At 62.0% G+C, this 16,302-nt stretch overlaps 1 protein-coding gene across 3 annotated transcripts in view; it reads right to left on the minus strand.

The window, feature by feature from the left end:
- MAD1L1 (mitotic arrest deficient 1 like 1) overlaps positions 1–16,302 on the minus strand; it is a 318,039-nt gene that overhangs the window by 78,247 nt on the left and 223,490 nt on the right. For all 3 annotated transcript variants that reach the window (XM_043559540.1, XM_043559541.1, XM_043559543.1), the window contains one exon: positions 12,220–12,310. In XM_043559540.1, the coding sequence (XP_043415475.1) occupies positions 12,220–12,310 (91 nt within the window). The remainder of the gene's footprint in view (positions 1–12,219; positions 12,311–16,302) is intronic.

Genomic DNA, 16,302 nt, shown 5'->3' on the forward strand with positions numbered 1-16,302 from the left:
GATGAGCCGGACTCCTCCACCCCCCGGATCTGCGGCATCACGGGCAGCTGGCTCGTCTCCTGGCTCAGAGACTGAAAAACCGAGGCCCAGAGAGGACTGGAGGCCCACGCGGCTATTCAGGACTGGTCACCGGGTGGGGTAAAGAGGGGAGAGGCCGGGGGCTGGAGGTTCCCAGAGGCAGGTCCCCGGGGTCCTTCCTCAAGCCGCAGACATGTTACTGAGGGAGAACAGGTGCTCCACAAGCTTCTGCCTGTCCTTGGGCCATCAGGAAGGCTAAGGAAGAGGCTGGGGACCACGAGGGTCTGCCCCTCCCTCCTCTGGCTCCCCTTGCCCCCCCAGGACAGAAGCTTTACTCAAAAGCTGGGCACTTGGCATTCCCTGTGGCCGAGGCACCCTTGGAAAACATACAGGGCGTACAGCCTGCCACCCAACTTACAAGAGGGGGTTGTGCGCACGGTGTCCAGCGCCCACTGCAGCCTCCGAGGGGCCCGGACCCTCTGGTCAAAGCTGGTCAAGGGACCCAGCGCAGCAAAGGGAGGACGCAGCCTAGGGGAGCAGCCCTGCCTGGGCCGCCACACGTGGGTACGGCTCTCCTCACTCCACCCTGCGGGCGACCACCGTGCCTGCTTCCGACCCAGGGCCGGAGACCGCAGCACGATGGGTCTGTCCACTGACGGCCACGTAACAAAGGGGAGAAAGATACGCCACGTCCCGTGGCCGTCCGGAGGAAGACCAATGGTGATGGGGGGCCCGGAGGGGGCCCTCGCCCAGCCAGGCCTGACACCGGTCCTCCTTGGGTGCAACACCCAGAGGGAGGCCACTGTGCTCAACCTCCGGGCCCGTCCCCGGCCCAGAGTTCACCCCGCGGTGGTGGTCTGGAGCCCTGCCGGCCTTGGGCACCGGGGCAGGCTGCCAACACGACGCCGCTAACCTCCCGGAGGCGGGCAGACAGCGGGGTTGCTCAAGAGGGCGGTGGGGACCGCCTCACCAGCGCCTCCCTCTTCCCGGAGACAGAGTGGCAAGATGGGCCGAGTCCTGGGGCCCAGCAGGGTGCCCGTCCCTCCTCTGCCCGCACGCAACCCGCGGCCAGGCCACAGGGCCTGAGGGAAAGATGCCGCCATCCCAGGACACCGGCTGGGGCCCCGCGGGTCACACGCAGAGCCCCCGCGGCCCCGACCACAGAGGCCTGGCCTGGCTCCCCGGCCTGACTCAGCTGCCCGGCCAACAAGCCCCCTGAGGCTCCTGTCCCCAGGCTGGGCCCCTCCCTGCACCTCTGTCACAGCAGGGCAGGGACACCGAAGAGTGTCACCTGCGTGGGCACCCAGGGCCATGCTCTGTGGGAAGAAGGGAAGGGACGGGGTGTCTTCTGCTTGTGCTCGTCCTGCTAGTCAGGAGGCCACAGTTGACGATCCCCCCTCCACCTGCCATCCCACGGCAATGTCACCAAGCGAGCGAGCCAGGCCCCTGCTTGGCTGCGTGGACACGCAGAAGCTGGGGAAATCGGGTGGCCGTGGCTGTCGTGACGTCCCTGTCAGACGGCAAACAACAGGCACAGCCTAAATCCGGTGGCCTGCCTAAGCGGTGAGAGCCGGCGCAGACAGCACTGAGGTCGGTGCTCACTGCCCTGGGTGCTCACCGGGACGCCGGGCACTTCGTCCCACCTGCCCAAGGGACGGGAGGTACACAGATCAGAAAGTGCTGAACAAAGCCACTCGATTTTTTCAAAATTGTGGTAAAATACACATAACGGAAAATTAACCATCTCAACCATTTCTAAGTGAACAGCTCAGTGGCACCGAGCACATTCACGCTGCTGTGCAGCCTTCCCCACTGCTCGTCTCTAGAACGTTCCATCTCCCCACACTGAGAGTCTGCCCCATTACACACAGACCCCCAACTACTCTCCCAGACCTGGGCACACTTTCTACTCTGTGTCCTTGAATCTGATGACTCCGTGACCTCATGTGAGTGGGTCCCAGTGCGTGTCCTCCTGTGTCCGTTGAGTCTGACAATCCTGGGACCTCGTGTGAGTGGGTCCCAGTGCGTGTCCTCCCGTGTCTGTGAGTCTGACGACCCCGGGACCTCGTGTGAGTGGGTCCCAGTGCGTGTCCTCCTGTGTCTGGATCGTGTCACTCACCATGGTGTCTGCAGGGTCCGCCCATGTTGGAGCAGGTGCCAGAATTTCCTTCCTTTTTAAGGCCGAGTGATATTCCATTGTGTGGATGGACCGGGTCGTGTCCCCCGGTCCAAGATGGACACCGTGATGCTGCCGTGAACGTGGGGGTGCGCGTGTCTGTTCGAGTCCCAGGAGCGGGACCGCAGGGTCACGTGGTTAAAGAAGGCGGCTTCGTAAAGTCAGTTTCAGCATCTGTGGTGGGACGTCAAGAAATCCCCACGGGAGGCAGTTCTAGAATTCTGCGTTCTGTCCGTAAACCGCCTCCACAAAACCACCTTTCTACAAGAAGGATCAAGTAAACCGGTCATAATTTCCTTCCTTGCTGGGCTGCTGAGCAGTTCAGCTTCAACAGTGCCTGATGCCAGAACACTCCTGATCTACTTCCTGTGGGTATCACGTTATCGGTGGCCACAATACTGGGATCTTATCTAAAACAAACAGACACGACTGTGGAATATAGTCAAGTTAATACTCACAGACTGAAGAAACTCAAATTCCCCAAGTAATCTGGACTCTTCCAGAACTTCCGTGGAGAGCCTAAGCACCCTGAGAGGGTGACTTCCCCTGGAAAGCCCTGGAAATCCTGGCAGTGACATTCCTTGTCCTCTGTGCCACAGAAGGAAACCAAGAGCACGTGGTCCCGCCAGGTCCTCGAGCGGCTCCTCCCCGAGTCCGTCCCAATGGCCTGCTCTCCTTCCTAGGTGTCCCCACGAGTGATGACTCACGGGTACACCGGGCCCACGGTTTGTGTCTCCCCACCAAACACAGGCTCACGGAGGTGGGGCCCTGGCTGCCTCAGCCTCTGCTGTCCCCCACGTTAGAGCAGGACCCACACAGCAGACCCCAGCAAGGGGGCAGACACCCCACACCCAGCACCGGGGCGCCAAATGACCGCTGCTCTGCTGGGGTCCATCCTCCCCTCTGGCCAAGCCACCCCAGGGACTCGTTCAGAAGGAATCTTGGACCCTAAGCCCTGGAACGGAGCTTGAACGGCAAACATCGTGCCATGTCCCAGCGGGGCAGAGTCGGAGGGAGGCCAGTCGGAGGATGGCAAGGAGGAGACAAAGGAGGGAGACCAGCACGGGGCTTGGAACAGACCTGGCCTGAAGCTCCGGTTACCTAAGCCCCTGGGCACCGGGCCGATGACCACAACCCCCAGCGCCCTCGCTGGGGCTCCTACCGGGCAGCCCCCGCACCCCCCCCAACCCCCGTCACCACAAACATTCCTAAAGGAAGCTGGAGGGGAGGGGGCAAGCCGGGCCGGATGCAGCAGGGGAAGGGGAGGGTCGCGCACAGACGAGGAGTCTACACTTCCCTAAGCGCCAGTGCAGGCTGCCCACGGGACATACGTGGATGCAGGCGCCAGGGAGAAAGGGCCTCTGGCAGCACGAGACGCCCCGAATGCCCTCTCTGTGGCACCCCTGCCTCCCGCCGCGCGGGCCAGAGCAGGGGACGCAGGCGCACGTGAGAAGCCCCTCTGCCAGCCCCTTGTCCGGGGTCGGGAGCATCTGACTCCGGCCAGAGGGCGCGGGCCTACGGCACCTGTGCGGCGTGTGCCACCCCCTCAGCTGTGGCCCTCGCAGCACAGGGGCCATGAACGGGTCTTCTGGAGGCGGCCCGGCTCCGTGGGCCCTGGGGACGGTGCCACAGTAAGGGAGGACGGGAGCGTGCCAGACTCCGCCGAGGCCGAGGCGCCGCGGGCCGACCCCCAAGCTGGGCTTCCTCCCCAGCACCGAGGCTGACACGGCACGTCTACACGAGGTGACACAGCCGCCACGAGGGCTGGGCGAAGCCGGCAGGGACAAGAGAGCGAGTTCCCCCGAGGCAGCCGACTCCAGAGCCCTCATCTGGTGGGAGCTGTGACCCGGTCAGGGACACGGATCCAGGGTGCTGGTGGGGTCCGAGCGGGTGCTGGCCTCACAGGGAGGAAGGGGCCAGGTGTCCTGCTAGCCCTGAGCCAGTCACAAAAACAAGAGCCCAGGGTAAGAGCTCCTGAAGCTGGTCGCACTGCTGCCCGTCCCACCTGTCCCGGCCCGGATACGCCCTGGCTTGACGGGCCTGAACGGACAGCTGCCGTGGCAGTGAGGCCCCGCGCCTGGCGTCAGAAGAATGGGTCTATCCTGGCAGGGCCCCAGGGGCTCAGTTCCGGGAGGGACACGCGGGGATCATGGGGCACGAGGCCGCACCTGCCCTCCCTGCCCCCGGCCGGTCCCGAGACGTGGCCTCCGCCACCCGGCGAGGGCGAGGCTTGCAGCCAACGGTCTGCCCTCCGCCCGCCCGCCCGCCTCACGTGGCCGCTGCGACGCTGCGGGTCCGTCCTAAGAAAAATTCAACTGGCTTGAAAATGATAATTACGCGTGACTTTTCAGCACGCCGCTCGTCTCTAGGTGTGTGGGGAGCCGGGTAACCCACGCGTGTGTCTAATGGCCTGGTGACGAGCAGACAGGGGTGAAGCGGGGTCGGCACGAAGTCTGAGGTGGCCGCGCCGGGGCCCGCGTACGGCCAGCGGCACAGCGGGCGGGCCCGGCACCCTGAGGCCTATCCCGAGGCAGGGGCTCCGGGGACCCTCAGGGTGCCGTGAGGCCCCCCGTGCAGGCGTGGGGCCGGGCGGCCGGTCTGGGGGTCTGAGGCCCCATGGAGACGCCGGCTGGCACCGGCTCGTGGGACGGGAAGGGGCTTGTTATTCAAGACACGTCCTTCTCGTGGAAGAATCAGAAGAGATCAGCGCCTGTGGAAACGTCTCCTCACAAGTGCGCGTCAGCAGGCCGGCTTTTTTTAGTCCTCGGCGTTAATAAACATGAGCGGCCGGGCGCCACGGTGGGGAGGGAGGTTCGGGCTCTTTCCTGAAGCGCCTTGTTTTACACGTACGTCGGGGAGCCCCGGCCCGGGGCACGCGCCCGCCCGCTCACTCCGGGTATGAAGGGGCACACGCGGCCGCCACGAACAGGGTCACGCACCTCCCGGGCGGGGCCCGGAGTGTGTGCGGCAGGGACACCGAAGGTCCCCGCCCCAGAGGCGAACGACACAAGAAACGTGCAAAATGAAGACACAGCCGTAAAACGTGCCGGTGGGGCGCAAACAGGACCCCACAAACGCGCCCACGCGCGAGACTGACCGTCCTATGACGTCCCGTCCCGGGAGGCTCACCGTCATCTTTCGTGAGACCTAACAAATTCTCAATTAGTTGGGGGGTGTGTTAATTCCAAAGGGCACATAAACATGAACAAGAGGCACCGGGAAAAATTCTGCCGGACGAGTCACGGGGCAGGCGGGAGGGGACGCATCAGCCCTGGGAGCGGCCCACACCCAGTGACACGCGGGCATCGCGGATCCTGGGCACGGCACCTGACACCATCAAGGACAGGCTTTGTGGACAGTGGTCCCGGGACCGTGAGGGGCCGCCTTTCAGGGAACAGGCTGATGTCAGGCTTCCTCCCTTGGAGAACTCCAGACCAAACCCGAACACCAAACCAGCCACGGATTTACACGTGAAAAACAAAACCACCACGAAGAACCCTTCCACCACCTGAAGCCAGAAGAGAATACTAGGTAAACCCACCTATGTAAAAATTCAAATATCAAAATCTTCTTGGTAAAAAACACCTCAAGCAAAGCCAAAAGACAAACGGTCAATTGGGAAAACGTGTTCACAACTTAAAAACGCCTCAACTCCTTACAAGACAACGACTCCAAGAAATCGACAAGGACCACCAGGAAGCTGGACCACCGAGGACCACACCCAGGAACGTAGTTAAAGACTCGCATGCTCACATACCACACAGGGACCGAAGATCGAAAGCACACGGACCTAACCCCTGTCCACCAGCCGGGCTGGAAGATCTTCCCCTGTGACGGTGCACTCTGGGCTAGGCCGTGGGGAACCGGCACTCTCCTGGGTCACCGCTGTCCCACAGGGTGGGGCGTGGTCACGGACGGACCGTTGTGACCAACCATCTGGCAGCATCGGCCAGAATAAGTACCGGTGCCCTTCGATCTCATTATCTCCCTCCCGGAAATGTATCCCCCACACGCTTGCGCACACGGAAATGCTACACACAGGACGTGCACCACAGCCACGTTTAAGACCACGGAAAGGGGGGACGGTGCCCGCGTGGCCACTAACAGGGAGCGAGTGGAGCAAACCCCGGCATGCCACCGCCACACAGCTTGCAGCTGAGAAAACGAGGAGAGAGCTCCCAGATACAGCACACAGAAAACAAAAGGCACGGGATGGTTCGCCACGGGCTATCTTCTGAGTTAAAGGGGGGCGGGCACTCCATCAGGAAAAAACTCAACCACCAGTCAAGGAGTCACTACACGGGAGGAAAGCCCGGAACGCTTCATGTACTTAACCCTCCCAGCCTCCGCGCGACTCGGGGGCCGGCGGCTGCACCCACCCCTGTGCGCTCCCCGCGCCTGTATGCCCCGAGAGCCCGGGCTGACACGCAGGCCCGAGGCTGGCGTGTGCAGGTGACCCGGTCAAGGTTACTGCCCTCAGAGCTCACGGTCCAGAGGGCCGACCCGCAAACAGGTCCCAGATGTGGCGTGAAGGCGATACCGAGGCGGCCCCGAAGGATGGGCGGGGCTGGTGGGCAGGCGTGGGGTGCCCCAGACGGCAAGTCGTGGGAGCCGGGGGTGCAGGCCACGGACAGGGCCCCGAGGGAGAAGCCAGTGGGTGGCGGTGGGGCCCCGTGGTCCCCACACAGCCCCCCAGGCTTTCAGGGCAGGCACGGGGGCTGATGGGGAAGCAGAAGGCCTGGGTCTCTGCTGAGGGGATGGGGGGTGGGGCTCATGGCAGCAGGTGGGGGTCCTGGAAGTTGGGGGAGGTGACTGAGTGACCTCCCCACACCTTGCGGCCCGGTCACCAGCTTGTGACGCCGGGTACCCCCTTCCCCCAGTAACGGAGGCCCTCACTGTGCGGCAGAGGAGGAGCTTCAGGGGCTTTAGAAGCAGGGAGGGGGTAGTCCCCGAACAGCAGAGGCCAGTGCCTCTGGCCGAGGGCCAGTCTAGTGCCCTGTGCCCCCGTCACCTGGCTGACCCGGATGAAACCAACCCTCAGAGACATCAGCACCTTCCTCACCCCCAGAGCAATCTCTGGGGCTCCCCCTATGCCCACACATCCCCAACACATGGCCTGTGGGGTTCGGCGCCCCCAGGAAGCAACACCCAGAGAGCATTTCAGAAGTGGGGGCAGTAGGCCAGTGAGGGGCAGGACAGGCCCAAGGGCGTGGTCAACAGCCAGAGGGTCCAAAGGGGAAGAGCCAGAGGTGGGAGGGTTCTGAGAAACAGAGGTCAGGCCTGCATTGGGCCCATGGCTCCCTGGCAAGTGAGAGCTGGTGGGAGCAGGTGGTAACAGGTGGGAGGAGGTGGGAGCAGATGGCAGGAAGTGGGAATAAGGGGGAGGAAGTGGGAACAGGGGAGAGGAGGAGGGAAAAGATAGAAACAGGTGGGAAGGAGTGGGAGCAGGTGGGAAGGGGTGGGAGCAGGTGGGAACAGGAGGGAAGAGGCGAGAGCAGATGGGAACAGGTGGGAACAGGTGGGAACAGGTGGGAGCAGGTGGGAACAGGTGGGAGAAGGTGGGAACAGATGGGAGGAGGTGGGAACGGGTAGGAGGAGGTGGGAGCACATGGGAGAAGGTGGGAATAGGGGGGAGGAGGTGAGGGCAGGTGGGAACAGGTGAGAGCAGGTGGGAGAAGGTGGGAAGGGGGGAGGAGGTGGGAACGGGTAGGAGGAGGCGGGAGCACATGGGAGAAAGTGGGAACATGGGGGAGGAGGTGAGAGCAGGTGGGAACAGGTGGGAACAGGTGGGATAGGAGAGGTCCAGCCCTGGGGGCCCAGGCAGGGCAGGAGGAACCCGCAGGTAAGAAGGAACCAGAGGGGGCCCCTGGGGGTCCATCGCAGCATCGATTGGGAGAGGGCAGCGCGATATGAAGGGTGAGGGCCCCTCTCCCCAACCCCGTACTCAGGAGGGAGGAGGGAGACGAAGGCTGGGAGGGTCTGGTTCGACAGTGCCTGCCTGGTGACGCAGGGACGGGAGCGGAGACGTCTCCACAGGCACCGTGAGCTTTCCGCTCACAGGCAACCCAGCAATTTTCTACCCACTCCGTTTCCAAAAAAGATACTTATTTCAAATGTCACCGGGCCGCAGTCTGGTCCCTTTCCTGCGCAGCACCGCCGGCTGGCTACGGCAGCCCCGCCCTGGCGCGGGGGGAGCAGGCGCGAGGGGTGGGGGGGAGAGCGGGACCTCCACCCACCCCTGACCATCACCTGCCTGAATGAGCAGCGTAATCAGACAACATTGAGGGGCAGCGGGACGTGGGCTCAAACCCCAGAGATGAATTCTGCTTGATTACACGCACGCTGGAGCGTTTACAGGGAACGGTGCAGATGTTTGCAATTTGCTTTAAAATGCATCAAAAAAGTTAAAAAGATTGACGGATGGCAGAGGGGCGGCAGCACAACACACATCAAGTGCTCGTGCCGGGACGTGGGTGGTGGGTTAGGGTCCGCACTGTGCAACTCGCTCGTCCGTGCTGTCCATTCCAGAACGCTCCTAAGACGCCGGGGCAGTGCGTGGCCAGGCCGTCTCGGTGCCCTCGGGGCGTCCGGCCTGGGCCAGCCTCCCCCGTGACCCAGAGCTGCCGCGCGTCCGGCCGCCTCTCGACGGTGCGTGGGGAGCCGGTGTGGCTCGTTGCCGTCAGTCCCCAAGTCTGGCCCCTCAGACACACAATGCCAAAGAGCACGTTTGTCTCCTTCAAGGGAAGACACGGGACGGTGGCATTATTAACCACAGCGGCAGAGGCGCTGGCCGTGCTCAGCTGGCACGGGAGGCGCCCCGGCTGGGCGCTCCCCCCGAGGTCGCCGAAGTGGCCCTCCAGAGACCGGGCCCACAGCCTCCACCCTCCACGGAGAGCGCCGATCGGAGTCAGGGCGGACGAGACCAGGGTGCCGTTCCTCCACCGTTCTGGTTCTGGGAGACCGAGGCCGGCGCAGGGGCGCGTGGGGCGGGGGCCCAGGCAGGGAGGACCAGGGCTGCGGCCGTCGGCCATCCTCGCTCTGCGGGCACCGACGCGCCACGAGTGTGTCCTGGAGCCCCCAGGTCCCGCGGCCACGCGGAGAGCGCACACCCGCCCCGCTTCCGGCCCGGAGGACGCGGCGCGTGTCCGACCCGCTCGGTAGCCAGAAGGGGCGTCGGTGACCCAGGCCCCCCCCCACCCCGAGGTCCGCCGCCCTGGGCTGCATCAGCGGTGCATCGGGACACCGAGACGGTGGGGACAGCCCGCCGCCCCGTCCGGGCTCCCAGAGGGCACAGGGCAGGAGGGGCACGCCCAGCTCCGAGCAGGAACGGAGCTCCGTCTCCTCAACAACCAGCTGTGAACTAATTACAAGAAGTTCTAACTAGTGGCTCCCTCTCCAAGCATATGTTCCCAATTAAGGCAAACTGCAGCTGATTTTAATCAATCTTCCGTGAAGCGGCCCATCTCGAAGCCTCTCCGTGGAGGGAACGAGGGCACAGAGGGGAGGGTGTCTGCACGGGAGCGCCCCGGCCGCACCGCCGTGCCACTGAGGTCGCCCCCCGCCCTGCCGGCCGTGGCCGGGCCGCACTCCTGAGCTTGGCCCGGGGGAAGGCGGGGGTCGGCGCCTCCCGAGCTCCGGCACAGAGGTGAAGGGGTGAGGCCTTTGCCCTCACGGTGGAGAAGACGGGAAATGACAAGAGATGGACTCGGGGATCTACCGAGGGCCACGTGGCGTCAGACGTGGCATGCCACCTCCCCGGAGCCCCACCTGGGCATCGCCATCCCGAAGTCCTAAAGGACGTACCCGATGTGCCGGGGGCTCAGATGGCAAAGCCCGACACGTCCACGATCACCCGGCCAAGGCACAGGACGGTGTTCTAGCTGAGGACCCCATGACGCCCCCTGTACCCACGTGTCCGAGTCACCCTCGGGCCCACTCGGCCGCCGCCTGGACCCCAGCCAGGCGCGCGAGTTCTCCGGGTCCGCTCTGGGCGACAGCACGACCGCCCACGCTGCTCTGACTCGCCGCCTGCGTTCCGGTCTGCCCCGCGGGGGGCCAGGTTCCAGGACGGGCCCGTCTGCCTACGTCCTCCATGGGGCCCCGGGCTCACGGGGGCTCTTCGTGAGCTGGACGAGTGGACGGCATCCGGGTCGGACGGGAACTGCCACCAGCAAAGCCAGCGTCCAGACCCCCTGGGAGGGTCAGCTCAGCCCCGAGGTGCCGACCTCGCTCGCCCACACCACTGCACAACAGACCCGGGTCGGGACAGCCGGTGGCGGTGGGGGGAGCAGACCGGGGGGTCCTCAGAGCTGAGGCTGGGCACCTGAGAATGGCAACTGGCTGTAGGGACGCGGCCCCGCTGCCGCGAGGGAGCTGGGCTCCGAGTCCTCTCCCGCCGGGTGCCCTCGGCCAAATTACGGACCCTTCCTGCTCGGAGGACCCGCGTCCGAGGACCGTGGACACAGAGAGGCCCGTGTGGCACAGCGACCGTGCACGGCAGAGGCCGGAGCCAGTTGTGACAGCTGAGACGAGCAGCCGGGAAACGGGGATCCTGGCGGGCCCCCGCATCACGCCGGCCTTCTGACAGGAGCCCCATTTGAGGCGCCCTGCTGGATTCGTGTTGGAACCGGGAACCTGGGGCGAGGCCGTCACGGACCTCCTCGTGCTGTGGCGTCTGGAGGCAGGACACGGGCGCCGCTGTGGGACGAGCAGTCGGTCCCCCGACTCGAAGCAGTGGGAGGGAACGGGGCGCCCGTGAGGGGCCGCGGGACACCCACCTGGTGCAGAGGCGGCGGCCGCCTGTGGCTATCTACAAGCCTCTGCCACCCCTGCCCCGGGGCCGTGGCACAGCTCGGGGAGCACCGCCATGCCTCCACATAAGCACCCGAGCCCCCGGCGTGACGCAAACCCATCTCCACACGGCACCCCCCCCACCCCAAATCTGCGCTGTGCCCCACCCACGCTCACAGGCAGGGACGCGGAGGCCGCCTGCCCCCTGTGGGCAGGAGCCCAGCCCCTCGGCCGGGAGCGGCCCCAGGACCCGCGCGTCTCCCGTCAGGGAGCAACACCGGAGACGGGCGAGCCGTGGACACCCCGTCTCCCAGGGTGCTGGGGGCAAATGCCCCTCGGGCACAGCGCTCCCCAGCACCTTGCCTCAGCAGCCCCGCCTACGGCACGGCAGTCTCCCTGGGAAGGGCCTGGCAGGCCGGAGGCAGGAAAAAGGGACGTGAAGGATTTCAGCCGGCCTCACTGCGCCCCGACCCCGGGGACCCGGGGAGCCGTCAGCCCCGATCGCAGGCTGTGCCCGACCGAACACGCGGGAAGACGCCCACCCGCCCTGTTCTGACAGGGCCTGGCTGACAGGCCGCCCGGGGCCGACCTGCCAACAGCCCGGCTCTCCCTTCGGAGACCGCGGCCCAATTAGAGCGGTACGGGTCCCAGAGCTGAGCGCCGCCAGCCGCGGCTCCCGGCACCTCGCTTCATCAGACTTGTCACTTCCCCTGGCTCCAGGAATCGGTAATAAAAAAGAGATTTGATTTGCCTCTAATAGGTGTCAAGATAGAATCAATGGCCTGTCCAAAATCTGGGTAATCACGAATCTGCAGGTTTCTTGCCACGGAGCAATTCAGACGGGAGCATAAAAATGAAAAACAACGTAAAGGTGCACCGGCGTAAACAGAGCTGTGGCCTCCTGACTGCAGGCGGCGGGCACGGGCCTGGGCGCACACCCGACCAGAGACCAGCCACGGGCCACGGCCGGTGCAGGGAGGGAGCGGGAGGGAGCAGGAGGACCGATGGAGCACGGGGCCGGGGCCACGGCTGGGACACCCTCCCCGATGCGCTCCGAGCACACGCCCCGGTGTGAGGGCCTGCGTATGGGGGTAGGTCGTGGCTTCGTGCAGTCTGGTGAACCAGAAGACGGGACGTCGGCGGGCGCGGGGAGAAACCGGAGGGCAGGGAGAACCTGTGGGAAAATGTCGCGTCCCGGGATAAGCCCCCGCCAGTGGCCGCCCCCCGGCACGCACCTGCAGGGTCAGCCGCTCGAGCTGCGCCTCTAGCGTCTTCTTCTCTTCCTCCAGGCGGCTGCGTTCCCCTTCCAGCTCCTCAATCTTCAACCTGCAAGGAGAGCCAGACCGTCAGGACACACACCGTGGCCCGCGCGTCCACTCCTGCAGACAGGGCCCTGCCCGGATTGGGGGGGGGGGTGTCACGCTCAGGCCTGGGGGCGGGGTGTGGCCCGCACGTCCGTTCTGATGAAGGGGGGTCTCCACGGACCACAACTCGAGGGGGCAGGACAGATGGGAACCTGCACGCGTCCTGTGCTCGTCGGCCCACTCCCAGGACGCGTGACCACGTATCGTAGAGGACACAGAACCACGGAGTCGACCCAGAGGGAGACGTGGGCTGGGGAGGGAAGCTAACTGGGGGGAAGCAGGCTCAGAGGGACCGTGCAGGGTCCCTTCTCCCTCGTGGGCCCGGACACCAAGGCCAGCGGCCGACAGAGGCGTGCGTCACGTTTCAGCTCACGGTAACTAAGTGCGCCTATTTCTGCCTTCATTTCCAGATTTTAATTTTTGAAAAGCACTATATTCACATGATTTGGAAATAAGGAAGTTTGTCCAGGAAGCAGTGTGCAGCACGTACATAGGCTAAGGAATAGGGCCTTCCCACTACTAACCAGCTGGAGTGGAAAACTCACATTTCATAGATTATTCAGGAAGGTCTTGGCTCGGGAGCAAGAGATAATTATCTCTAGACAGAGAAGTGCTCCAGGACGGCCTAGCAAATCACACAAGATCAGAAAGGACCAAAACTCTTTCCAAGAAACCTAATTACGTCTCTGAAAAAAGCTCGGGAAGATTTATACGAATACAAAAACATTCAGAATCAAACAAGCCAAAATTTACAGTGTCTGCCAACTAATCAAAGACTACGAGGCATTAAAAGAAGCAGGAAAATATGACCCGTAATGAGGAAAATAGTCAATCAGTTGAAACCCACCACGAACTGCAGCATTGAGTAACATCCAAGGACATCGAAACGGTTATTGCAACCGTCCGCTGCTCAACAGCTCAGCACAGAGACGGAGTCACGAGCAAGACGGCCCCAGTTCCTGGAGGGGTGAGCCCCAGTGCCCGAGACCACAGACACGCTGGGCGGGTAACACCAGAGCAGACTGTGCAGGGGGAAAGCCTACGCACTGGAAGACCCCAGAAAGAAACGATACAAACCAACACACGGAACAAAACACCCAAAACGATCCCAAGTAAAAGAGAGAGGAAAAGGGATATCTGAGGCTGACAAGACGGTCACCAAGGTGTGCGGGGCAACTTCACGGAGCACAGCGGCCGCCTGGGTGGAGCCCCGAAGGAAAGGGCGGGAGGCAGACCCTGGGAGACGAAGCGTCGGCTTTGATGACAAGCACACACAGATCCGAGACGCTCGGCAACCCCCCAGCACAAGACACACGGGAAACGGCCCTAGCGTACCTAGTAACCTAACGACTCAAAAAGCCGCCAGCGGAAGGGAGAGATGTCACGTACAGAGGAATAAAGCGGATTTCTCAGCAGACACGATGCAAGCGAGAAAGGGAAGAGAAAGCTTTAAAATACTGAAATAAATTAGAAAATACCGAGAATTCGACCGCCGGTGAAAATAATCACAAACAAAAGCAACATAAAGATGTTCTCAGACAAACCACACCTGCAAGGACTCGTCACCAGCAGGCCCGCTCCCCGAGGGGGTCAGGGGAGGCCCTTCTGGCAGGGGGGCAGGGACGCCAGAGGGAGGCACGGGTCCACGTAAAGGAGCGAGGTGCAGCGGAACCGTGACTGCGTGGGCCACCGTGTGGCTGTCAAGGACGCTTGATGTCCGGCTGACATCCGCTACCACGTGTGTCTCAGGCATCCAAGAGTGACTGCGCTATTACGGACACCCCAAGATGCTCGCCGTGGTCGTGGTCTGTCGCTGCACAAAGTCACCACAGGATCAGCAGCTGCGTGTCACAACCCTGTGCTGTATGTCACATCCCCGTGACCTACTATTTTATGACCGGAGGTCTGTACGCTGAATCCCCTCTATCTCCCCGCTCATTATCTAGGCGTCTGTGCATTTCTTTTGTTTTTTTAGATTCTACATGGGAGTCAGATCACACGGCATTTGTTTTCCTGTCTCAGTTCACTCAGCGTCATACCCTCTGGGTCCATCCACGTCGTGGCAAATGGCAAGATCTCATCCTTCTTTATGGCCGAGTAATATTCCACGTGTATATATGCCACGTGTTCCAGCCAAGATATGAAAGCAAATGGCTATCTGTTAACAAGATTAGTTGTTGAAACGAAACTAACAAAAATGTACTGGGGTCTAAGATAAAAATACAAGTGGAATGTGTGACACACGTAGCAGAGGCCGGAGGGGAAAACAGACGATGTAGTTAGGAGGCTGTGCGCCTGACGGTTGAACATCGCTCGCAGGCAGACCGTGATCAGCGGGAGGCGTGTACCATGCACCCCACAACAAGCCCTAAAATAACAAGGAGTGACAACCGGTAAGCAAGAAAAGGAAATAAAGTGAAATAATAAAACACACGCAACGATTCAGAAAGAAGCCAGGAAAATGGGAAACGAAGAGGAAGGGACGGGACGGGTGGACGGCAGTAAGGTGACAAGACAAGACCCCGTCGTACCGGCTGCCACAGGACACGTCAACAGTCCACACACCCAGTTAAATGCAGGCTACCCACGCGGACGAAGCAGCAACCCCCCGTTACGTCACCCGCGGCACGAAGCGGCAAACGGACGTGAGCCGCTAACACTGGGAAAACCAACAGAGAAAGCCGGAGAGGCCCCTAGAACCACAGAGAATTTCAGAGCCAACAGCGGCGCCGACAAGGGAACTGTGTGAAGGTGCGGAGGCCGAGTGGCCAAGAGAACAGTATCATCCGGAACACCTAGGCGCTAGGGAAAGCCCTTCGAAAGGTGCAGCAACCCTGGTAGAAACACACACAGAAATATCCGAGCCCGCCATCGGAGCCCGAGATTTCGACGTCAGTCTCTCAACAGCTGATGGAACGATGAGCAGAAAACCCGGAAGGATGAAGTAGACAGGCGCTGGACCCAAGCATCCCGCAGCAATACCGTGACCACGAGAGCAGAGGGCATGGCCCTCTCGGGCGCACACACACAGGTTGACCAACAGAGACACAGGCTGGCCCATGCAAGGAGGCTCAACCTACCGGGAAGGGTATTAGTCATTCAAAATCTCTCCTGCAACCAGAATGGCGCTAAGTGATCCATGCAAGGACACCCGGGAAACGCGACTTACAACTGCACACAGGAACACGGAGCGTGCGGGGCTCAACCTGGAAAACCCGTCCAAGACCCGCCCTCTACAAGCACGAGGTCATCCGCCGAGCTGAGAGGCGCTGACGTGGGCCCAAACGCGAGGGGATACACGTGGTCGTGGCTGAAAGGCTCCCTTGCTGGGATCTGACGATTCCCCACACTGCTCTAAAGAGTCCACACCGACCCAGTCAGACCCCACACGTTTCTTCGTACAACCGGACAGTTGATTGTAACAATCATGGGGAAGTGTCACAGCCCCGGAACGCCCAAAGCAGCACCGGGGAGAAGGCTGGAGAGGGAACACCCAATCTCAAGAACTGCCATAAAGTCACGGCAACCAAAACAGCACTGCCCTTGAGCCGCACCGACGAAACACAGCAGGGCCCAGAAACAGACCCCTACGTGCAGACGACGTATTTTGATAAATATTCGAAGGCAATCCAGTGAAGAAGGGGTGTCTTTTTAACAAATGGTGCTGGAGCAGCTGCGTGTTCATTTTTCTAAAGGCCCTAAAGTCTGTATTTTGTACAATGTAAACAAAACTAACTCAAGATGGAGATATAAACCCACCTATAAGTCGAAAAAGGGTAAAATTGCCAAAAAACGTAGGGGGAACCCTGTGAATCACAGCTACGGTATCCAAATCACAATCAAAGAAGAAAACAGATAAGACTTCTCTTTAAAAGCCTTCATGAAGACAATGCAATGACAAGCCGCAGAATGGGAGGGAATATTCGCAAACAAGTAAGTCTCCGGCAAAGGACT

The sequence above is a fragment of the Prionailurus bengalensis genome, chromosome E3 (assembly GCF_016509475.1).
Source record: "Prionailurus bengalensis isolate Pbe53 chromosome E3, Fcat_Pben_1.1_paternal_pri, whole genome shotgun sequence".
Lineage (NCBI taxonomy): Eukaryota > Metazoa > Chordata > Mammalia > Carnivora > Felidae > Prionailurus > Prionailurus bengalensis.